The sequence below is a fragment of the Astyanax mexicanus genome, chromosome 21, assembly GCF_023375975.1.
Source record: "Astyanax mexicanus isolate ESR-SI-001 chromosome 21, AstMex3_surface, whole genome shotgun sequence".
Taxonomy (NCBI): Eukaryota; Metazoa; Chordata; class Actinopteri; order Characiformes; family Acestrorhamphidae; genus Astyanax; species Astyanax mexicanus.
The window spans coordinates 33610141-33634419 of record NC_064428.1 but is presented as its reverse complement, the minus strand read 5'-3'; the positions used below and the strand labels follow the sequence as shown (position 1 = coordinate 33634419).

Genomic DNA, 24279 nt, shown 5'->3' with positions numbered 1-24279 from the left:
GTTGCAAAATAAAGACCATCCAAAACGTTATGATGATGGAACTGGCACTCATCAGGAAAAATGACTTTAAAAAATGAAGGTCAGTCTATTTAAAAGTCAAATTCAAGAACTTTGAAAGTATCCTCAAGTGAAGTTGCAAAAAAAGACCATTCAAAACGTTGGATGATGGAACTGGCACTCATCAGGACTGCTCTAGGAAAGGAAGAACAAGTAAACTTTACTTTTACTGTCTATATTTTACTGGATTAACCCATCTAATGCACAACATGGGTCACAAATGACCTGTATTCATTTTCTATGGAACTTCATGTATGGCTGAGTGTTTCTTAATGAATTACTTCAATAATTCATAATTCAATTATTACAATACAATATAATTCTTATTTTATTAAAAAAAGAATTCCTTTTTTGTATCGCTACCCCTCTAATGCGCACAGCACTCATGAAGTTCCATAGAAAATGAATGCTGGTCATTTTTGACCCATGTGTGCATTAGAGGGGTAGTGATACAAAAAGGTTTTTTTTTTTTTTTTTCAAAAAGTAAGAAATAAAAAAATAAAAAAAGGATTTACTATGATTAAAAACGAGTTCATTGAGTCAATACCTTGAACACTGATAGATTTAATTAATGTATTGCAAAGATATAGAAAATTAAAACTCTATCTCTACTTCAGCTCAAGTACATGGTCTGGTTTGAACACAGTACACATTATATAAAGACTAAATTAAATTAAATGAAAGTATTATATTAAACTGCAGTGTTACATTACAGGAAACTGCCCCGGCCTCTCAGTCTCAGCCAGGCAAACACAGCAGGCTGCTGACAGCTAAGAAAACACAGCCACAGTGTCCTGGATCACTCAGCTATTGTACTGTTAAATAATGATCTGTAAATACTGCTAAAGCTCCAAGAATATACAGGAGAAAGACTGGTCCTCTGACCCACCCTCACCTGTACACCACCTATACACCACCTATACACCACCTGTACACCAGCAGCTCCTGCAGTCAGGTGACTGCTGGGTATAAAAGTGGTGGAACTGGACTTTTACCACACTCTGGGGTGAAACACCTGAAACACTGAGCACCTGGGAATCTCCAAATCTTTACAGAGCATCTTCAGGGTAAGAACCTCACAGTACATTTATTCAACATCATTTACCAACTTTTATATATTATTATAAATTTATTTATCTTAGATGGAGATCCAGCAGATCTTAGTGATGTTCTTTACTGTTATTTTTAAATGGATAAAAGATGTGACACCTAATCAATCATTATTTTCTTTAAAACAAAATGTATAAATGTATACATATAATGACAAATATAGACAAAAATATACTGTATATTTACAGTTTTACATTTCTAAATCAGTTTCTCTGATTTTGCTATTTATAGGTCGATTTTATATGTTTGAGTAAAATAAACATTGTTGTTTTATTCTATAAACTACAGACAACATTTCTCCCAAATTCCAAATAATTTTTCTCTCATTTCATTTAAAGCATTTATTTGCAGAAAACGAGAAATGGCTAAATAAGAAAAGAAAATGAAATAATGCAAAGAAAACAAGTTCATATTCATAAATGAGTTTTAAGAGTTCAGAAATCAATATTTGGTGGAATAACCCTGGTTTTTAATCACAGTTTTTTTATGCATATTGGCATCATGTTCTCCTCCACCAGTCTTACACACTGCTTTTGGATAACTTTATGCTTCTCACTCCTGGTGCAAAAATTCAAGCAGTTCAGCTTGGTTTGATGGCTTGTGATCATCCATCCTCCTCTTGATTATATTCCAGAGGTTTTTAAATTTGGTAAAATCAAAGAAACTCATCGTTTTTAAGTGGTCTTTTTTTATATATATATATTTATATTACTTTTTTGCTTTTATGCTTATTTTTTCTTTTAATGCTTCTTTTTATTTTTGATTTTTTTTTTTCAAATTACCTGATGCTGTTAAGCATGTTAAGCTACATTTGGTCTATAAAAATGTTCTCAATAAATAAAAATATTATTATTATAATTATTCTAAATAAAAAAAATTAAAAAAAATTCTGTGGCTGAAAAAATAGATTTGCTGATAAAGTCTGCTTAAATTGATGATATTTTAAATTTCTATCACTTTTATGTAATTTACAGAAACAATAAACAAGTAATTCTTTTAAAAAGTATAAACAGTAAAATATGAGATCATTAAAACTCATAAAACTATATGTATTGTAAAAACAATTTGTTAATAAACATTCATTAATTTTATGTTTTTAAAATTCAATTAAATTATGGTCGCTCCACATGACCACACTTTACAAGGCCACATATATAAAAAATAAAATATATAAAAAAAATAATTTGTTTATTGTAAATCATTATAAAAAATATTCTAAACATTAATCTCTCAAGGCTGAATGCAGTCAAATCCTCACAGCAATGCTCCTCCAGAATCTTGTATAGAAATGTTCTGATGCTCAGTGCAGTGAGACAGGTGTTTATCTTGGCCTCTCCCTCCGTCTTTTCAGCAGAACGACAGCATCTCTTTATTCTGCAGGTTTCGGCCTCGCCCTGCCTGATTATTCTCACTGTGGTAAAAGCATCAAACAGTCCACGCCAATTTAAACACGCCTGCCTTTACACAAACACATAAAACACAGAGTAAATCATTAATATTAATGATAATGTGCTCATCAACAAAGGTTCGCACGGTAGTATATATTTACAGTGAGAACCTTAAGGCTCGTTCAAGATCAACATTAAAAACCACACAGATAAGGATGCTTTCACTAAACGCACTGCAGAAACTTAATAGGCCAAAACTAGAAGAAATATGTGTAAATTGTATATAGAGAGATACAGTACTGTGCAAAAGTGTTAGGCATCAAAGCAAATTACACTAATTACATTTATTACCTGAAAAAAAACAAAATATTAACTAAGTATAGTGTTATATCCTGTGAGACTGAAGCTAGATTTCTCCTGGATGCTCCTCAGCCAGCATGTGTATATTATGTTCAGTTCTGTCAGCAGCTCACCTGATTTACCACATTTACCAAAAATTTACCAAACCAGGTGTTGATTAATATGATGAGAACTAGAAATAATAACTCTATTAAACTCAGATGAGGAGGAGAGATTAGAAGATTTAGTGTTTTAAGGAAAACAGGGCTGTAAAAGCTGTAACTGCTTTTTGTAAAATTGCTGTTTGTATTTATTGTAATGCTATAAGAGTTTAACTGAGCTAATAAACACTTACTGCACAGATAAGAAGCTTTTTCTTTACTACAAATTCACACAGGTGCCTAAAACTTTTGCACAATACTGTATACAGTATGTATATATGAAGCAAAAAAAATCTTAGTAAATAAGTGATCAAATGAGTGAAATAATACGAAGCGAAACACATTTTTTTGCCTTATATTTGGACACAACAACCAATATCTCGACTGGTGACTTGACTTTTGTGCTTATTTTAAGTCTACTTATATAACTTATATAAAAATATGGTACAAATTCTAAATACGGCTAATTAAGATCATTATTCCGAAAACAAGTAAAATAATCTTAAAAAATGATTTTGATATTTATATTGCTTTTTAATTGATTAAAAAATTAATATTAATCTGAATTCTGCCATATGGACATGATAAATTAGAAACTCTTTAATTTTAAATGAAAAAGAGATAAAAATGAGAAGCTATTTCATATTTTATATTTTCATATTTGAATATTATTTTCACTTCTCTTTTTCTGTATTTGTTCTTTTTTTTTAATTTCTACACTTGTTTAAATACTTTTTTTATGCTTTTACTGTTAGTTATTGCTTTAATTACGTAATGCTGTGATATGTATTAAGCTACATTATGTCTGCGAAAAGTACTATATGAATAAAATAATTACTATTATTATAAATAAAAAAAATATATATATATATATCAAATGTCTGTATCTAAAACAATCTGCTTAAATTGATGGTATTTTTAATTTTCTTATTTTTATATCACTTTAATGTAATTTACAGAAAAAATAGTCTGTAAACTACAACTAAAAATATGGGTAAATATGAAATAGAAAATTAAAATGAATATAAATATCAAAATATGAGATCATTAAAACTCATAAAACTCGTACTGTAATCTTGAGCTTTCTTCTCTTTGTTCGACAGATTGGAGAACACTAGGGTGAGAGGTATGGGGAGATCAGCTCAGTCGTGCGAGGTGATGGTGATGGTGATGGTGGTGGTGATGCTGGTCTGTGGATGGACTGATGGAAAGGTGGTGTCTAAGTGTGACCTGAGGTCTCGACTTCAGAAAGCCTTTTTAAGGCATCCGAGTGACGTCATCGCTAAAAGTAAGTCCAGAAGGCTCTATTTTGGTGATCTTAAGGTGAAACATTAACTGTTCCCAAGATAGCAATGAACATTTTACTGTTAACATCTGTCTAGGTTGTATTCAGTCAGTGGCGCACCTGTGGCTTTTGTTGTTTCCCTAGGACAATATAGCTAGGCCCAGTTAGATGCTAGTCAGATGTATATCCCTCTATCACTAGTGATGCCACAACACAAGGAGGGTGAAGACTAGCACACGCCTCCTCCGATACATGTGAAGTCAACAGTGTTGCAGAGTAGCATCACAGTGCACTCGGAGGAAAGCACAGCGACTCGGGTTCCGATACATCAGCTCACAGATGCAGCCTTGTGCTGATCAACATCACCCTTTGGAGTGATAAAGGGAAAGAGTGCCATCTACTGTACCCACCCAGAGAGAGCAAGGGACTCCGGCAGCTGATAGCAAGCTGCATGACTGGGATTCAAACCAGCAAACCACAAACACTGTTGCTATTTAAATAAGGCAGGTGGAATGCATTAAAATAGACTGATAGATAGCAATGAGCATCATGACGCACCTTGCCAATGGTGTTAGATAGGCCAGAACAACACAATACTATGATAAAATGAGTTCTAAAAAAAAACTTAGAAATGTTTGTTGAGCTGACAAAAAAATGGGATTTTAACCCATGACTCTTTCATCAGAGTTCAGGGTTCATACAGCTTTCCCATAGGCTCCTGACACCATATATTTGCATATTGGGTGTACCTATCTTTGTACAGTCTGTAGACCAAAGATACTGTAACTTATCCAGGCTGTGCATTAGTATTTTACAGTATATATTGGTTACCTGCCAGATCTCAGTGTTGCAGGCTGTAAGAGCAAGTTACCTTTATTCTGTTTTGCTAAGAGCGACCGTAGCTTGGACTACAGTTGCCACAGTAATCTCACTATTGTGCTAATGCAGGATTATGCTAAATACCTTGAGAACACCAATACAATTTTTCTATTTCGCCATGCAGAATAAGGTGTATTTCCTGTTGTATTCTGTCTTATCGTATTCCTCTTTGCTGCAGTGGTCTGCACGGTGGAGTACATCTCCGTCTTCAATACCGGTCTTGTGACCACCAATAACAACGGCCCCCTTGGATCCTTTATCGGACCTCAATATAACAAAGGATATAATTACCCAATTCCCGAGGTGATCGGAGACTATTTTCCAGAAAACTGGCCAGGGACAGCGGAACCCGAAAACCCTTCGTTTCCTCCAGAGGTTGTGAGTGATGATTTGATTCCTGCAAGACCCTCTCAGAAACCTGCAGTTACTTCGGTTCAGTCTGGAGAAGAACAGGGTTCGGGTGACGAACCACCGTCTGGGAATGGTTCTGGAAAAGGTTCAAAGAGCCAAACTGGAGGCAAACATGGAGTTGATTCGGGAGAAGAGTCAGGTGAAGATGGTTCTGGAGAAAGTTTAAAGAGCAAATCTAAAGGCAAACGTGAAGTTGATTCTGGAGAAGGGTTAGGTGAAGATAGTATCCCATTATTGGGCAGCACCAACCAGGAAATAATTTATGACTCCTATGAGGACGTGTTTGGCCACAAACAAAGGGAGGATTTTGGAGAACCACTAGAGGCCACCACTGCCATCCCATTATTGGGCAGCACCAATGAGGACATACATTATGACTCCTATGAGGACCTGTTTGGCCACAAACAAAGGGAGGGTTCTGGAGAAAGTTCAAAGAGCAAATCTAAAGGCAAACATGAAGCTGATTCAGGAGAAGAGTCAGGTGAAGATGGTTCTGGATATCATTTCAGTGGAGAGGGGTCAGGGAGTTCTGGAGAACCACTAGAGGCCACCACTGCCATCCCATTATTGGGCATCACCAACCAGGAAATAATTTATGACTCCTATGAGGACCTGTTTGGCCACAAACAAAGGGAGGATTCCGGAGAAAGTTCAAAGAGCAAATCTAAAGGCAAAGGTGAAGCTGATTCAGGAGAAGAGTCAGGTGAAGATGGTTCTGGATATCATTTCAGTGAAGAGGGGTCAGGGAGTTCTGGAGAACCACTAGAACCCACCACTGCCATACCAGAGGGGGACAGCACCAACAACGACTTTTTTCCTGGTGATACAGATGAGATACCAGCTTGGCAACGAAAATACCCATATGAGCCCAGGAACAACGAGGACATTCATTATGATTCTTACGAGACCATTTATGGCCACCCACAAAAAAAGGATCCCAATATGCCAAATAATCATGAAGGCCGACCATATACGTACTACAACCACGGGAATCCATACAACGGGAATCACCAAGACTCCAGCCCAAGGAACCTGTATGGAATATTCCAGTTGAGTGATAACATGGCTTGCCAGTCCCAGGGGAGACACAGTCTGAATGCCTGCAGTCTGTATTGTGAAGGTGAGCACATGTGAACTCCATGTAAAGTTGTATAAAATTGCACATTCCATACACACACCTTTTAACCCTTTCAGATCCTACGTCTATTGCAATGGTGAACACCTGTTGTCTTCCTTCTTCTGTGTTCTCGCATTTAAAACAAACTGAGGCCTGTTGTCCAACAGAATCGACATTTACTAGCCAATAACAGCAGCTTAGCCCTGCCTATTGGACAAATTGGCATTAGGACAAAAAAAAATATTATGAGTCATTTTTACTTTTTAGGGAGGATTTGTGAAATAAAAAGGTGATATAAAAGTGATATATAATAAAATAACAATGTTAAATAAATGACTACACTACAATTAGCATAGAAATGCAAATAATACATTGTATGTCTATCTATCTATCTATCTATCTATCTATCTATCTATCTATCTATCTATCTATCTATCTATCTATCTATCTATCTATCTATCTATCTATCTATCTATCTATGACATTTGTGCACTTTGTACCAAAGTAATACTCTTTTTTTTCTCTTTCCTTTAACAGATCTGATTGACAGCGATATCACTGATGACATTGATTGCCTGATGACCTTGAAAAATCTAGGGTATGACACACACACACACATATACACAAACAACACTTCTATCTATTAAAGTCTCATATAATCAGTTTGTCAGTATCATCAGTATCACTAGTGATGCCTCAACACAAGGAGGGTGAAGACTAGCACATGCCTCCTCCGATACATGTGAAGTCAGACTCTACCTCTTTTTGAACTGCTGCTGATGCAGCATCACAGCCCACTCGGAGAAAAGCGCAGCGACCCGGTTCTGATACATCAGCTCACAGGCGCAGCCTCGTGCTGATCAACATCACCCTAGGTTGGATGAGGGGAAAGATCGCCATCTACTGTACTGTACCCACCCAGAGAGAGAGCAAGGACAATTGTGCTCTCTCAGGGTTCTGGCAGCTGATGGTAAGCTGCATGACTGGGATTCAAACCATTAGTCTCTCGATCATAGCGGCAGTGCTTATATCTTTCCATTCTGCGTAGTTTAAATAGCAACAGTGCTTCTGAATATATCTACACAGATGGATGTGGTGATCTAAAACTGAGGTACATTTCTGGCGTATTGCTCTCTTGGCAACGGAAAAGACAGGTGCGCCACTGACTGAATACAACCTAGACAGATGCTAACAGTCAGACGTTCATTACTCATTATTGCCCAACACATATACACCCAGGCTTGTTATGCACACATATGGACATGCAACAGTGCACAAACCCTTAGCGCATTCCTGTTGCATGCATTAATTTATGTTAGTTAGTCAACACTTAATGTAAAGTGTTACCAAAATGTAAAAACTGTTAGACACATTCAGGTAGCTGCACCGTTAAAATAGCAATCCGCCAAAGTCAGAGCGCACCTGCCTCTTATAGGAAATGGCAAGTGACACTCTGTTGATTGATTTATTTTATGTTACACCCAAAACACACTCATGATTAATTAAGAGAATTTATACATTAACCTTTTGATTTTTGCGTTTTTGTCGAGCAGCGCAAGTTGTACTTTTCCCGACGTTATGATAGCAAAGACACACTGATACAGCCTAAATCAAGCTGTGTGGAACACGGTTAACAGCTTGCCTATACAGTATATCATTAAATATGACTGTTGAATACTGAATACATATTTTTAAGACTTTGTCATCATGTATTAATGATGTATGTTGTACATGTATTTTACAGGATGGATGTGATGGTCTTGGAGCAGTGCCAGACTATTGGAGCCTCAGAATACTTCGCTGAATGTGATTAATTCAGAACATCTACTACAAAACTACAATAATCAGAATAAATCACTCTGATTCTCTTCTTCTACATCCTTTAAAACATCATTAAATTATAGTTTTAAACACTAACTAATCAAATCATGTTTAAAATGTTTAGTTTATGGTATTTTGAGAAGACTGAGCTCTGGTTTAAAACCCTCAACCTTGACGTTTTCTCAGAAACCTGATGATTCAACATATAACTGGAATTGTGAGCACTGTACTGTGATGTAGTGATTGCGTGAGATACCAGAAAAATACATTTATAAAGGGTTTAAATAAAGGTTTTACATGCAAAACCCAGACTCCCTGTCTCTCATTAAAGCCAATCACATATCAGATGAGCTGAGCTGAAGATGCTGAGAGCTGAACCCAGACAGCAATAAGTATTCACAATAATACAATATATATATTTCTACTGGTTTTAGATTAAATACAATGTTTTAAAAATAGTGCAATTACAAATACATCATCTAAGTACACACTGTGTGTTTATTAACGTGTGTCTCTTCTTCTTATTATTCAGTGTGTTTTCTTTCTACTTATGATTTTTAAAACTTTTTACTGTTACTGTGTTTATAAAATAATAAAAATAATAATCTCCTTATTTCTGTGTATTGTGGTAGGCCCGGGGGTTAGGGGCGTGACCACTGTGACCCGGAAGGAGGAAGCGCACAGATAACACAGACACGGGGAGTAAATGAACTCAAAAAGTACCTTTATTCGGCTTTTAAACGCGCTCCACCACACCCAAAATAACTTAAATAAACATACTCTGCCCAAAGGGGCTCTAGAGTTCAGTAGTCTCTTTTTGTAGTCGTTTTTAAGGTCCGTGCGGCCTCAGCCCTCAGCTCCCCAGTCAAGAGTCTCCCTTCAGTGAGCTGAGGCTGAGTTTTATACCTGTCCCAGCCGGCTGCTTAATCAGTCCTGAATGCACACCGGCTGGGACAGACATGGCTGTGAGTTCTGGCGTGGGGCGGACCCACGGTTCCCCCGCCTCCTCACGCCACAGTATATTTTCTTTTTTTCCATTTTCTTATTTTTCTGTTTCTTTCTTTTTTGTCTGTCTTGTTCCTTTATTTTCATTATTTCTTTCTTTTGCTTTTTGTTTGCCTTTTTCCTTTTAATTTCTTTCTTTCTTTCGTTTTTCCCTGTCTTCCATATCTTTCTTTCTTTCTTTCTTGATTGTCTGTTTTTTTCATTTTCTTTCTTTTTTTCTTCATTCTTTCTTTTTTATCTGTTGTCTTTTTTTCGTAGTCTTTCTTTCTTGTTTGTCTGTTTTCTTTTTCATTTTCTTTCTTTCTTTCTTTCTTTCTTTTTGTCTGTTTAATCATTTTCTTTCTTTCTTTCTTGTTTGTCTGTTTTTTTTTTCATTTTCTTTCTTTCTTTCTTTCTTTCTTTTTGTCTGTTTAATCATTTTCTTTCTTTCTTTCTTGTTTGTCTGTTTTTTTTTCATTTTCTTTCTTTCTTTCTTTCTTTCTTTCTTTCTTTTTGTCTGTTTAATCATTTTCTTTCTTTCTTTCTTTCTTTTTTGTCTGTTTAATCATTTTCTTTCTTTCTTTCTTTCTTTCTTTCTTTCTTTCTTTCTTTCTTTCTTTCTTGTTTGTCTGTTTTTTTTTTCATTTTCTTTCTTTCTTTCTTTCTTTCTTTCTTTCTTTCTTTCTTTCTTTCTTTCTTTCTTTTAGTTTGCCTTTTTCTTTTCTTTTCTTTTCTATTATTGTTTCTTTCCCTTTCTTTCTTTCTTTTTTCTTTCTTTTCTTTCTTTGTTTATTTATTTCTTGTTTGTCAATTTTTTCTTTTCTTCCTTTTCTCTTTTCTTTCTTTTTTTCTAGTACTATTTTCTTTATCACTTTCTATGAATCTTTCTTTTTCCTTGTTTTTTTATTTCTATCTATTCTATCTTTTCTGATTTATATAACATAAATCAGTATAAAATGATTATTTAGTATTAATTTTATAAACACACTGGTACTGGTTTAACTGAAGTTAATGGGGCTTTTGGTGAGAATTGTTTTGTGAAATGAGATAAACACATACAGCATTTACACAAAACCAAAAAGAAAAAGGAAGAGGCAGGGCCGCTGCTAAGGTTTTGGAGGCCCTAAGCATAACTGGTCAGGGAGGCCCCCCCCCCCCCCCCCCCAAAAAAAAAAAAAAAAAACACACACACAAACACAAAAGGTTTACGCAAAATTTTACTATTTATTAAAATTACACATGTAACTGTGAATATTTACAACGTTATAAGTAAGGCCAATAACAGTGAAGAACAGCACAAGAGTACTATTTATAATGTATAAATAATAAATGAAACGATGCATGTCTATTTTAAGCAGTGGACACGTCATTTACACAAGCCAGCCTTAAAGGTTATGAAATTATCGTTTATATTCGTGGTGTATTTATATCAGCCTGTCAAAATCTATAGAGCTGTCTGATCCTGCTGTCATACAGACCATTTGGATAGTGCACTGACGGCATTAGTCAATAGGTAGGCTACTCTGTTTATTAATTTTTTATTAAAGTCACTAAAAATCTTCAAACTACACTACTACTATTTGCAAACGTGCCACGTGCCTTGCAATACCCAGATTAGTTTCTAGTTAAGCGTTTAAAGCTACCAAATCAGCAAAGCCAACGTAACTAGCTCAGGCAACACCACTGAACATGAAGTAATCAAAACTATTTAAACCTTTATCATCGAAGTTACTCACCAGAAAGGGATGCATGGGCCTCATCTTTCTGCTTCTTTTTCTTCTTCTCAGCTCCAGACTCAAACCGTCGCTTCATAGTTGAATTACCATTTAGTAGCAACTTCGCGCGGTGAACTTGTCTCCTGCCAAACTCAAGTAGTTGCTACTTTAGTTAGGACTAAGGTTGCCAGATAAGTTACGATTTTTCATCCTATTTGTTTATTTTATTTTAAGTTTTTAACTTACACAAATATTGCACTGGACAAGTTTTTGTATAGAATGGCCACATACACTTTAAAAATGGTTAAACATGCGCAAGATTTACCGCCTCCATGCATTTTTTGATTATTTATTTGACTGGAAAATGTCACATCTGGCAACAACCAACAGAGCAAACCGAGCCGTGCCATTTCAGGCAATAGGGGTGGGGGCATTATATTATGCACAAAAATAATAACGTGCCGCTTTTAAGTAGTAGAGTAGGTGCCCCATGCAATGTTTAAAGACAAAAAAGATGAGCGTATCATAAATAATTCACATTGGGTTTTAAATTTAATAATGTCATAATTTCAACACATTTCATTCTCAGTCAATTTGGCTCCCTGCAACTGCAAAATGGTTGAGGCCTAACGCTGGCTGCGTTGTCTGCGTATGCAGAGCGGCGGCCCTGGGAAGAGGTTTCACAAAGGCATTACTGGCTGTTTTCATGCAGCCAAAACATCAGATCAGAGGATCAGAAGATCAGAAAATCAGAAGATCAGAAAATCAGAAGATCAGAAAATCAGAAGATCAGAAAATCAGAAGATCAGAAAATCAGAAGATCAGAAAATAAGAGGATCAGAAGATCAGAACGTGAGAAGAAGAGAGTGACGATGAAATCTTTGCAGTTGCACAAGTTTAATTTAATTATTTATTTTGTCCACATTGTTTTATTGTTAAATTTGTTTCTGTATTTAACTATGAGCTACAGAACAGTTCAGATCTACAGGAAATGAAGAGCTGAGGATCAGCAGTTGTCCTTCAGGTTGGCGCATTCTTTCTTCTGATAAACATCAAACCTGCAACACAGGAAATAAAGCAGCTCATTTTCAGCTGATATTGTCTGGTAAAAATAACATAAAAATTAAGAGTTAGTTTTTTTTTATTACATTTAGAGTTTTTTTCACTGCAATTAAAATGTATTTATTTTTACTAAAGTTTTTTTTTTATTACTAAAATTACAATATTGTTTAATTTCCCACTGAATTTAGAGTAAGTGTACCAATGTCTTTTTTAAAAAAAATTAATTTTACTTTTTTATTAAATTTAGAGTAAGTGTACCAATGCCTTTTTTTTCTGAAATTATTTTTTTTCTAAATTTAGAGTAAGTGTACCAATTACTTTTCCACTAAATTATTTTTTTTAAATAAAATTTAGAGTAAGTGTATCAACGACTTTTTTTTACTGAAATTATTTTTTTTCTAAATTTAGAGTAAGTGTAGTAATTATTTTTAATGAAGTGTACCAATTTTTTTTGTACTGCAGCAATTGTAATGCCTGGTCTTTACTATGTAAGTATCTTACCAGTCAGAATTACAGTGGTGATATCTGGAATTTTCTATGATGCTTATATATAATATTATTTTAAGATTATAGAATCTTGAAATGTTTGCATTATGCTGAGGTCATTACTTCACACTCACGCATTTCATTTACAGAAAATATTCTTTATGATACAAATATTTAATTAAAATAGTGTAAAAATATATCAAACTTCCACAAGCTTTCTAAATTAGTATTTCTTTATGTATATCATAAAGTGAGGAAAACATATTTGTTTGTTTTGTGAAACAGTCAATAAAACAGTCAATCAGTGAATTTTACTCACAGGGCTCGGATGTCGCGGTGAGCGTAAACATGGAATTTATCCCTCATCATTCTGTGTTTAAAACAAAACACAAACACATCAAACATGTGACATTAAAACATCAGGCTAAAACACTGAGAAAATAAACAAATCGTTTTAAGCTTTAAAATTAAATGTAAATTAAATCTGTAAAGTAAAATAAGATAAAGAAAAGAATATTACTAATTTAAAAAAAAAAAAATATATATATATATATATATATATTGAAGCCTAAAAAACACAAAAGAAGAATGTGATAGTATTTCTTTAAATATTAAGTATCATTAAAATTGAATAAGTGAAAAAGATACAATACAATAAATATGTTACTTAATTCTAAATAAAACTAGACAATGTATAATAACAATATACTACTACTACTACTATTATTACTACTAATATATTTATTATATACTATATAGTATATTACTACTAATATATATATTTTCTATATTTTAATATTTCTAAGCATTTAGCATAAAAAATAATGTGCTTTGTTTATACTTATTTCTGAGTTTCTGAATTAACTTAAAAGAACACTTAAAATAATAAATAAAATAACTGATTTCTCCTAAAATGAATAAATGTTTGATATATGGTTGAAATATAGGGCTCAACTGGTAATAATAATAGACATATAATTAGCAACCCTATATAATTAACTGTAACACTACCAATACTATGCATTATTAATTATTAAATTATTTCATAAAGATTGTTTACTCACATGTCACTTATGAGGGTTCCAACACAGGTTATGTCATCAGTGATGTCATCATTTAGAAGATCTTTAAACAAAGTGAGAAATTTAGGTGAGAAAGCGGCAAAATCAATAGTAATTCAGAAGTCCATTTGCTTGCATTGAAACGTGTGTGAAACAAGCATTTAAATTAAAAATGTGTAAAATGGACACAAATACAATTAATTTTTTTTGCACTTTTTGTGAAATGATGAAAACAGATGAAAGGCAGTTTAATCAATTAAATTTTCTGACCATCTGCTTAATACAAAAAAAAACATCAATATTTAATTTTCTTTGTTCGGTTCAGTCCAATTTTTGGGTTTTTCTGTTTCTGCGCTTTAGAAACAGAATTTGATGTTTTAATTGTTGCATCTTACAAAGGTATTATACTGTCAGATTTTTGTTACAGGTTACAATAAAGGAAAAATCTGATTTTTTTTCCTTAAAAAATCCTGACGATTTTTCAAATTTAGCTTCAATTGATCAGATAACGGAGGTGATAAGCGTTTCGCTGATCCAGAACGCTGCAGGTGTTTTGTACTCACCTGTGCAGGGCATGTTGCAGAGGTTAAGGGTGGGTTCGGATCCGGAGGAGCAGACGAGCTGCCCAGGGAGCTGGAACAGACCGTAGAGGGTCCAGACCTCATCTACAGCCTCATCGCTCGACTCAGACTCAACAGATCTGACATCACGGCGGACGCGCCCACCAAAATGGGAGACATTGAAAGAGGTGAAATTATTCCATTGAATTGGGGCAATGGAAGTAAAGTTAAATCTAAAAGGCCTAGTAGGTTTCTCAGTGGGTTTCTCAGTGGGTTTCCAAGTGGGTTCCTCATGGGATTCCTCCGGGGATTCTTCATCGGATTCCTCGCTTGATTCTTCGCTGGGTTCCTCCTTGGACTCTTCCTTGGATTCCTCCTTGGATTCCTCACTTGATTCCTCGCTGGGTTCCTCTTTGGATTCCTCCTTGGATTCCTCACTTGATTCCTCGCTGGGTTCCTCTTTGGATTCCTCCTTGGATTCCTCACTTGATTCCTCGCTGGGTACCTCTTTGGATTCCTCCTTGGATTCCTCACTTGATTCCTCGCTGGGTTCCTCTTTGGATTCCTCCTTGGATTCCTCGCTGGATTCCTCACTTGGTTCCTCTTTAGATTCCTCGCTGGATTCCTCATTAGATTCTTCATTGGATTCCTCATTTGATTCCTCACTGAACGTCTTGCTGGGTTTTCTTCCAGGATCCACCATGGGCTCTTTGGTAGGCTTCATATCGGGGATCTCTCTGGAGCCGCTCCCAGTTGACCACTCCGCCAGAAGGCTAAACTTATGGGTAGACCTGGCGCGCCGCTTGCCGTGACCTTTCTCAGAGGACGTGTTGTTACCCCGATGACGCCCAGAAGACGAGGGAATGGAGGTAGAGTTGACACTCACATTATCTTCATCAGACTCCATGCTTGACCTGTGTGTGGACCTCTTGTGAAGGGTTGTATGATGAGGCTTGTGTGTAACTGGTCTGCTACTAGTGGTACGTTCAACTACACTGTGGTGACCCATTCTGGCAGCCCTGGCGAGGCGAGGACTATGGCCACCAAGGGAGAACATGGCGTTTTCTTTGGGGTGATTGGTTGGGTGGACTTTGCTACTGTTGGCCTTGAAGTTCTCCTGGCTCTCATGGTTGTCCTTGGTGGTTGAGTCGTACGCAGACCTGACACGGCGTCGACCCATCCTGCTTCCAGGTAAAGACGTGCTGTTTCCAAATGAAGTGGTGCTGCTTCCAGGTGAAGACGTGTTACCTTGTGTAGCAGTGGTTGGTTTAACCGTTGTAGAAGTGCAACCAGATTTCATCTTCTTGGGCTTCTCGTTGGATTCTTCATTGGACGCCTCAGGTGCAGACCTAGCGTAGCGAACGCTGTCCTGTTTTTCACTTAAAGTGATGTTCTTGACTAAGCTGGTATTGAAGCCACTCATCATCTCCACACTGCAGATAACTGGAGAAAAAAAAGACCAGGAGATGGTTAATTGTTAGTTAATTGGTTGGTTGGATGGTTGTTTGACAAGTGAAAAAAGTTAAGTACAACAAACACTGGGCTGTCTCTCGCAATACATTTTTTTTTCATTTTCTCCCCAATTAACACAGACAATTACCCAAACCGCTCATAAGGACTTCCCCTATCACTAGTGATGCCCCTAGTGAACACCAGGAGGGTGAAGACTAGCACATGCCTCCTTTGATACATGTGAAGTCAGCCACCGCCTCTTTTTGAACTGCTGCTGATGCTGTAGCATTGCCGAGTAGCATCACAGCGCTAACGCTCGGAGGAAAGCGCAGTGACTCAGTTCTGATACATCAGCTCACAGGTGCAGCCTTGTGCTGATCGACATCACCCTAGGAGTGATGAGGGGAAAGAGCGGCATCTACTGTACCCACCCAGAAAGAGAGCAAGGCCAATTGTGCTCTCTCAGGGCTCCGGCAGCTGATGCTGATGATGGCAAGCTACATGAACAGGATTCGAACATTTGGCAAGTTTTTTAAAATGTGTAAAAGCTTAATGAATGAAAATCCCATTATTGGTGAGCGCTAGACTCTTCGGAAAAACAGCATAAGTGGGTTTTAAGAAGAAATATATTCTTTATTCTTTAAACATTTAGTAAATAAAACCCTTAGTTCCGTACACCATTAATGTTAAGATAAAAGGGAAATATCATACAATCATCCATATTTCTGCACAATTTATGTATAGATTTATTTAGTCAAAATTAAGTCAAAATCAGACACCAAGCCAAACAACCTTCTTTCCCAACTCAATCCAACCCCACTACCATGTGATCTCCAATCCAACCATATGTATATTGTTGCTGTCCAATGAAAAACAAATATCTCCAAAACAGCAACTTTACCGTAGAGAGATAAAACCTTCTTAACTTCCAATAGAAGTCAATGTAAAAACCTTTTATTTAAAGCAATTTTGGATACATTCTATTGATCCATACATCAAGATATAAAAATATAAAAATCGACAAAAATTTTGAAAGTATTTACAAACAGTATTTATTCAACAGCCTCCCCTCCACTTACTTAATAACAACTTACTTAGTTGTTGTATGTCTACAGGTAGTTCGGCGTATCATAGAGCCGTGCAGCTAGCAGCTGATATATATAAAATTATAATTATATTAATATAATATTAACTATTCTATTTTTTTTAATTAATAAATTAATAAATTAATTTTTTTACTTGAACAATCCAGGCAGAGATAGATTATGCTTTTATATTTCTTTCTTTAAGCTATTTCACATGGTTCTGCACAACTGAACTGATGCACTTCAAAAGAAAGAGGTTGAGTGCAGCTAATTCAGAGCTCAAAAACGACCAATCGGGATGCAAAGCTTGCCCACAGAGCTTAGTTATAGGGCTACAGAGCACAAGAAGAGACTATTTATTATGTCTGTTGCTTATTTTCTTGGTTTTGCTGGAAACTAACCTGATATACAATGTTCTAGGAAGTTGCTAGAGAAGTGGGATATCTGCAGAATTGTAGAACTGTAGAAAGTTTTTTTAACCACTGTTTTAACATTGGAAAATGTACACACATTACACTACATATAAAACATGGTGGTGGTAGCTTTAAAGCAAAAATGGCTTTATTTGCCACCAACGTAAAGAAATCCACTGTAAAGTTTTTTTTACAATTAAACATTTTAAACCAAAGCCAACCAAAGCTCGTCGGTTTTGGACAGTTTTTTTTTTTTTTTTTTTACCAATCTGAGCGTTGATAAATGAGCTACATAATACAGTTTAAGCAAACTGTGACTCTCAGTTTGACCCTAAGCGTAAGAAAATGTGTGACTCACTCTTGGCCATGTCCTGTTTGATGAATTTCAGAACTTTGGTGGGCAGCTTCGCCGTCATTTCCTTCTTCAACTCGCACTTGGTCATTCCATCAGCTCCACCAGCAGCCAGTAGGACAACTGCCAACGCCGCCAACATCTCCACTCCGGTTCGGACCTGCATGTTGCTGGAAGTAAGTCTTCTCCAGGAACGGTGCAGGTCGTCGGGCTGTTTGCTGGTATTTATAAGTCTACTGGTTCCCCAGAGAGTTCCTGCATGTTTTGCTGAGTCACTGTTTGGGCTGAAGGCCTGTGATTTGCAAAAAATCTCAGAAAGGTCACTTGGTTTCAGGGTGGACTGGAGCTGGATGGGTTTCAGGTGTCGCTGTTTTTATTTCGTGTTCTACTTGCTAAGCATGTTCCACTTCTGAATGATGATCACTGACAGTAAAGAGACACAATGCTGCTCCATTAATAGTAGTGAATGTGTCTGAGAACCGCCTGAACATGAGCCTTTTTGGAAAGACGCCGAAACAGAGCAGGACACAGACGCAGGTTACAGAAATGCTCAATAGGTTATTCGAGACCAAGATATTATCTAGTGTCTGAAATATAATCCAGCAGCGGAGACAGTGGGGACAAGAGACAAAGTGTTTACGTGGCTCAATTACATCAAGAATAGTAAAGAAAAACGCTACAGACGTAGCGATGGAAAAAGAACAGTCAAAGGAAATCTGGTCGTCATTTCCGATGACTAAATTTGGTATGAAATAAACTTTTAAACTTTTTAAATGCTGTCAATTTGATTAACTATGCTTTTTATCAACACTACATCTCAGATCCGTGATAGCTTTTGTGAAAAATGTGAAGTTTGTGAAGTTATTATTACAGACATCCCAAGTTGCAAAAGTTGATTTCAGGGAGGTTACCCCCCAAACCGCCCCCGCCACCCCCCCGCCAAAAAACACAAAACAAAAAAAAATTGCATACACACCAAAGGATAACGAAACTTTACCTTTATATTAATTAATTTTACTTAAAAATAAATAAATAAATTTAGAGTATTCAGAGGTGAAATGAGTTTTATCTTTTTTCTTTTTGGAAGGCCCTGCCTCTGCTTTCCTTTTTTTTTTTTTTTTTTTTTTTAAAAAAAAGCCTTTATTTGACAAAAATTGACAGTTACGATATCACAAAAAATTGCACAACATCAAAAACATTTCATGTCATATTACAATAATTATTAATATTGCCTCCGCCATGATCTGCTTTCTCTCACTCACTGAACAAATCCCGTCCGGGAGGGGGGAAAAACACTGCCCGCCCACACTAAAATCTGATTGGCTGTCTCACAGACTCTTTGCAGAGAACAGGCCAATCAGAACCCTCTCTGTTTTCTCTCTCTCCTTCCCACACGCGATTAGAGAATAAAAGTCTGTCGCCTGTGTGCGCGTTTGGGGCGCTCGTTCTGAATTCCGGGAGATTATATGTGACTCGCGGGCATCAGGGAGCCACTACCAAAATGCGGGAGACTCCCGCAGCTTCAGGGAGAGTTGGTTTGTCTGTTATTATTTTTACACAGGGCCGGCATTATTTTTCCTTAAATTGCCTTAAATTTAACCTCCTATTACTCCAAAATCCTTCAGTAATATCAGTCGGCCGGTCACTCCTGGGAAGGTTCACCCAGGTTTGGCTTCCCAATACTACTAATTGCTACATTAAAATCACCTGATACTTATATCATTAATAGTATAGAAAGGCTTCTTCAAGGATTTAATGGTGTCATTTGATAACAGTTTGATTTGCTGGTTTTATAGGACTCCAAATCTGTTTTTTTTTTGCAGAACCGAATGTACACTTTTCCTAGATTTGTCTTCTTATTACTCCAAAATGCTGCAGTAAAATGATCTATAACTTTTACGAAGTGGAATGTGTTCTTTGTGGATTTATTGGTAATATTTGATAACAGCTTGATTTACTGGTTTTATAGGACTCTGAATGTACACTTTTTCTTAGGGTTGACTTTCAATAGCACTAATTGCTAAGGTAATATCACTTATTACATTTATAATTAATAGTCTGCAATGTCTTTACAGATTTAATTGTGTCATTTGATATCAGTTTGATTTGCTAGTTTTATAGGACTCAAACCTCTCTTCATTTTTTCCCCTCGATTATCTCTACAGGATGGAGTTTAGTGGCCGTCTCTTGCTGCCCTCCTGTGGACAGGGTGTATTTTTGCAGTCTGCATTGGAAGCTGGAAATTTTCCACAGCTAACTGAATGCACTGTGATACACATATGTCTGTGTTTTAATATTAGTCCCAATTATTCTGAATTATAACTTTTATTCTCCTTAGTGAAGCACTATGGGTAATAATACTGGCTTCCATGTGCCATAAAGACCTGTAACCAGGCCCTTTGCAACAGGATAGGCAATCCAAGCAACTGTCAGGGGCCCCCAGCTGGACTGGTTATTAATTAAATGCAACTATTATATTCTGTGACAGTCTCAACTGGGCACCTCTTGCCTAAGTACTGACAGTAGAATACAACCAGACTGGAACATGTTCAGCAGTATTCATTTAAACCTGCTGTTTACTCTCTTTAACACTAGAACGGATAACGCTACTGACTGCATTATATACTGTGTGGACAAAAATGTTTAGACACCCAATTAAACATTGTTTCTTTTCTCATCCTGTTTCTTTATCTTGCTTTTGTTGGAATAACTGTCTCTAATGTCCAGAGAAGAAGGCTTTCTATTCGATTTTGGAGCGTTTCTGTGAGGATTTGATAGCATTCAGCGATAAAAGCACAACTTAGTAAGGTCACCATCAAACCTCATCATCATCAACTCATGAAAAAATGTAAAATAAAAAAACTGGTTTGTTTGACACTTTTTTCAGTATGTTTTTCTTCATAGTTTGGACGACTTTAGTATTAATCTACAATGCAAAACATTTTAAAATAGTGAAAAAAATTTTTTTTTTGATTGCTATTTTAATTAAGGACTGGAAGAGTTAAGAAGAAACTGTGAAACTGTGTTATCAATCGTGATTAATTATACCACAGTTCTGACCCTGTAATTTGATTGGCTGAGAGGCGTTTTATAAGTGACATTATTAGGCGATAATGCACTGTAACCAAAGTTCTCTGTGTATTACTCCGCCACATACAAGTTACCTGCAGCTCTTACAAGCCAAATACAACCCAAATGCGATGTCATTAAACACCACTGGGGGCGCTGGATCCCATAGAAACTCTGAAGAAACAAACAAATAAATAAATAAATAAGCCCAGCGATTCAAAAATACACATTATTGCACACATTATTATTGCAGCCACCAATATCAGATTAAGAGCTGTTATTATTAAAATAAAAGCTTAAGTATATATATATTTTTTTTTAGTTAATATAGGGTATTGTAGACTCTTGTAATTCTGCAGGTTTTGCCGCTGGAGGCACCGGTGTAACCAAAACTTTAATTCTTAAAAAAACATTTTCTTTCAGTTAAATGAGCACTGGATTTTAATCTACACATATTTCTCTCCTAAAAACGTTTATTTGGGTGAGTAGAGCGCTTCTGTTTTATTTACATTAAGCTTAGATTTCCACAATTTTGACTGAAATGGCCGATAATGCAGAGCTTACAGTGCCGCTACAAACAGAGCAGTAATGGAACTATTTTAACTCACGGAGCAGCCAATATGATATTTTTTTTTATATATATATTTTAACGTGTAATCAGTAAAGTTTTTACAGGGGTCCCATTTTTAAAAAAAAAAAAAGATCTTTAAAAAGAAAAGAATACAAAAAAATATATATTTTTAATTTTACGTTAAACAAACAAATAAAAATACCCCCCAAAAAATGAAGTATTTCATTGCTTTTTTCCTTCATAAGGAAATGATAGGGTTAAGGAAGTCACGCTCAGGTTTTAAATAAAAATGCAAAACATGTACAGGTTTGTCTGCTTCTAGTTTGCATTTTCCCTGTAGGGGTGAAGCTGGTTCTGCACCATAACTACAGATTGCTTTGCGTCTTTTTTTAAGCTTTTAAAAAAAGTCTGTGAAGTTTACTGATTTATTGTTCAGAGTTTTTAAAATGAGCAAGAACTTCTTTGAACCAAGACTGAAGAAATGAAGAATAACAGCTTTAGTTTCGGGACGATGGAAGATGTTTTTCCATTCTTTACAAAAAAATAGCTGTAGGCTAAAGCAACAGACTGCAATCATCTACATCAGGGATGGGCAACTGGCGGCCCGGGGGCCACACACGGCCCTCGTCATCACTCAGTGCGGCCCGCGAATAGATCAAAAATAACTTCATAATTTCATAATTAAAAAAAAAAAATAAAAAAAATGTAATTCTACTTTTGACCGCTAGAGGGCGGTCGCTGCCAAACAATAGCGGGCACGGGCGCTTTGCAACAGTGAGCTTCAATAAATGTTGGGCCTCTGTGGTCTAGTTTTCTGCTATTATTGAATGAGCTATTTGTTTTTATCAGTTTTTAAATCTTTTTTGTTCTTTGTTATAAATGAGTTCAAATGCCTTTTGCACTTTTCTAAGCAAATGTTTTGTCCTTGTTGCTTATGAAGGACTTGTTATAATGAACTTATTTTACACAGAGGAACTACTGTATTTGCAATCAGTTTTTTAAGCAAACTTTTTGTTCTTTGATATGAAGGACTTCCTTTTTGCACTTTTTTTAAGCAAACGGTTTGTCTTTTGCCGTATTAAAATGCATTAATATGCAGAAAATAGTTGTTGATAAATGTTGGTGCTGTAAACATACAGATATAAATTCATATAAAATTTGTTCTTATTGAAAATCATTTGTAGCGTTTTTCATATTCAATTATTTGAAGTGCGAGGTCATGTGGCCCTCCAATGGTCATGCTGAAAAAAATGTAGCCCTCTCCATCATGGAAGTTGCCCATCCCTGATCTACATACTGTATACTGTAGGTACTACGGCTTCTTCTCTGTATGATACAGTGAACTGTGTTCACAGACAGTAGTGATTTCTGATCACCAGTGTTCCTGAGCTCATGCTGTGATTTCTAGTTGAGAAATCTAGTAGAGGGCCTGAAGATCACCAGCATCCAGTACTGACTGTTGGTCTTGTCCCATATACACAGGGATTTCTCCAGATTCTTTTAATCCTTTGATGATATTATGGGATGCAGGTGGTGTGTCATCCAAAGTCTTTACACTTTTACATTTTGCAGGTGTAAACTATGTGCAACTATAAAGCAAGGTACAGTCATATGAAAAAGTTTGGGCACCCCTATTAATCTTAATCATTTTTAGTTCTAAATATTTGGGTGTTTGCAACAGCCATTTCCGTTTGATATATCTAATAAAACTTTTTTATATGAATGGTCAAAAGCCTTAGTATTGCAAATACTTTAAAACCCATTAATAATCGGTTAATAAATATATATCAACACAAATAAAATAGAAAATCTCAGATCTTTTTAGATCCTGATCTTACTTTGTGTTTTTTTTATCAATCAGCACTTAAACCTGTTATATTAATATATTTGCAATTATGTTTAACTATATTTACTATAAATTAAATAATTAACTAAGTAAACAATGAATTATTGATGCTTTTTCAATTGATGTGTTGTAAATGCTTATCAAACGTTTTTTTAAGGCATTTACAACCTAATCAATAACAATGAATAATCTAATTTATAAACCATTTATAAACCCTTTATAAGGTTGGTCTTATTTTAAAGTGGTACCGTAAAAAGCAGAAACCAGTCACAACTTTTTTTTTCACATTTAAACAATATTTTTCAGTTCATTTCTGCTGTACCTTCTTATTACAAAAGTAATGTAGTTTGTCTGATTCGAGTCTCCTGTTCAAAAGTAAATGTTTTAAATTGAAATTTGCATGAGTGCCAAACCAGAAGTTGCCTAATGTTTTAGGTATTTGAGCACAAGTGGGCCAAATGCATCAATTCAGGTGGTGAATAAAAGAACTACTCATTATATCAATATAATCTGACCTGATTGTGTTAAAACCTTATTTGTGCTATTTATTCTAAATAAATACCCCTTTTTTCCTTTATTTTGCTCACTTTCTCTGTGTACTGGCATGGCTAGGGGCCTACTAACTTTGAGAGTCAGTAGGCCCCTAGCCACAACACAAGGAAGGTAACGACTAGCACACGCCTCCTCCGATACATGTGAAGTCAGACTCGGAGGAAAGCGCAGCGACTCGGTTTCCAATACATCAGCTCACAGATGCAGCCTTGTGCTGATCAACATCACCCTTTGGAGTGATGAGGGGAAAGAGCACCATCTACTGTACCCACCCAGAGAGAGAGCAAGACCAATCAATTGTGCTTTCTCAAGACTCTGGCAGCTGATGGCAAGCTGCATGACCGGGATTCGAACCACTATGATCTCCCAATCATGGCAGAGCTTTACACCACTAGATCACCTGGCTCCTGTATTTTTATTAGAACCACTTACTTTTCCAACTTTTTGTTGCCCTGTCCCAATTTTTTTGAGATGTGTTGCTCCCATCAAGTTCTAAATAAGTT

The 24279-nt window shown here is 35.9% G+C and overlaps 2 protein-coding genes across 6 annotated transcripts; one reads left to right on the top strand and one right to left on the bottom strand.

The window, feature by feature from the left end:
- Nucleotides 1-1013: 1013 nt before the first annotated feature.
- On the top strand, nt 1014-8873 carry LOC125785804 (dentin sialophosphoprotein-like). 4 transcript variants are annotated; one of them, XM_049469971.1, is made up of 6 exons: nt 1014-1124; nt 4159-4343; nt 5398-5844; nt 6112-6750; nt 7285-7345; nt 8492-8873. In XM_049469971.1, exons 2-6 carry the CDS (start codon nt 4184-4186, stop codon nt 8559-8561), a joined length of 1377 nt encoding a protein of 458 aa, XP_049325928.1. In that variant the 5' UTR covers nt 1014-1124; nt 4159-4183; the 3' UTR covers nt 8562-8873. The 4 variants fall into 4 exon arrangements, with proteins under 4 accessions (XP_049325928.1, XP_049325926.1, XP_049325927.1 ...); XM_049469969.1 differs by having other exon boundaries at nt 1017-1124; nt 5398-5790; nt 5839-6750; XM_049469970.1 differs by having other exon boundaries at nt 1017-1124; nt 5398-6111; nt 6334-6750.
- Nucleotides 8874-12147: 3274 nt separating this feature from the next.
- LOC103023984 (myb-like protein V) lies at nt 12148-17980 on the bottom strand. Of its 2 annotated transcripts, none has more exons than XM_049469966.1 (6): nt 17745-17980; nt 14942-15879; nt 14440-14893; nt 13880-13940; nt 13135-13185; nt 12148-12325 (listed from the first exon to the last, which is right to left on the bottom strand). In XM_049469966.1, exons 1-6 carry the CDS (start codon nt 17902-17904, stop codon nt 12274-12276), a joined length of 1716 nt encoding a protein of 571 aa, XP_049325923.1. In that variant the 5' UTR covers nt 17905-17980; the 3' UTR covers nt 12148-12273. The 2 variants fall into 2 exon arrangements, with proteins under 2 accessions (XP_049325923.1, XP_049325924.1); XM_049469967.1 differs by having other exon boundaries at nt 14440-14845.
- Nucleotides 17981-24279: the final 6299 nt, after the last annotated feature.

Bases quoted from the DNA above. Each gene is read 5' to 3' on its own strand.
- LOC125785804 (XM_049469968.1), top strand. From the start codon at position 4,184: ATGGGGAGATCAGCTCAGTCGTGCGAGGTGATGGTGATGGTGATGGTG. The intron at 4,344-5,397 runs GTAAGTCCAGAA...TCTTTGCTGCAG, and splicing joins GAGTGACGTCATCGCTAAAA to TGGTCTGCACGGTGGAGTAC. The intron at 6,751-7,284 runs GTGAGCACATGT...TTCCTTTAACAG, and splicing joins CTGCAGTCTGTATTGTGAAG to ATCTGATTGACAGCGATATC.
- LOC103023984 (XM_049469966.1), bottom strand. From the start codon at position 17,904: ATGCAGGTCCGAACCGGAGTGGAGATGTTGGCGGCGTTGGCAGTTGTC. The intron at 13,186-13,879 runs GTGAGTAAACAA...TTTTAAACACAG, and splicing joins GGAACCCTCATAAGTGACAT to AATGATGAGGGATAAATTCC. The intron at 12,326-13,134 runs GTGAGTAAAATT...CCTGTGTTGCAG, and splicing joins CACCGCGACATCCGAGCCCT to GTTTGATGTTTATCAGAAGA.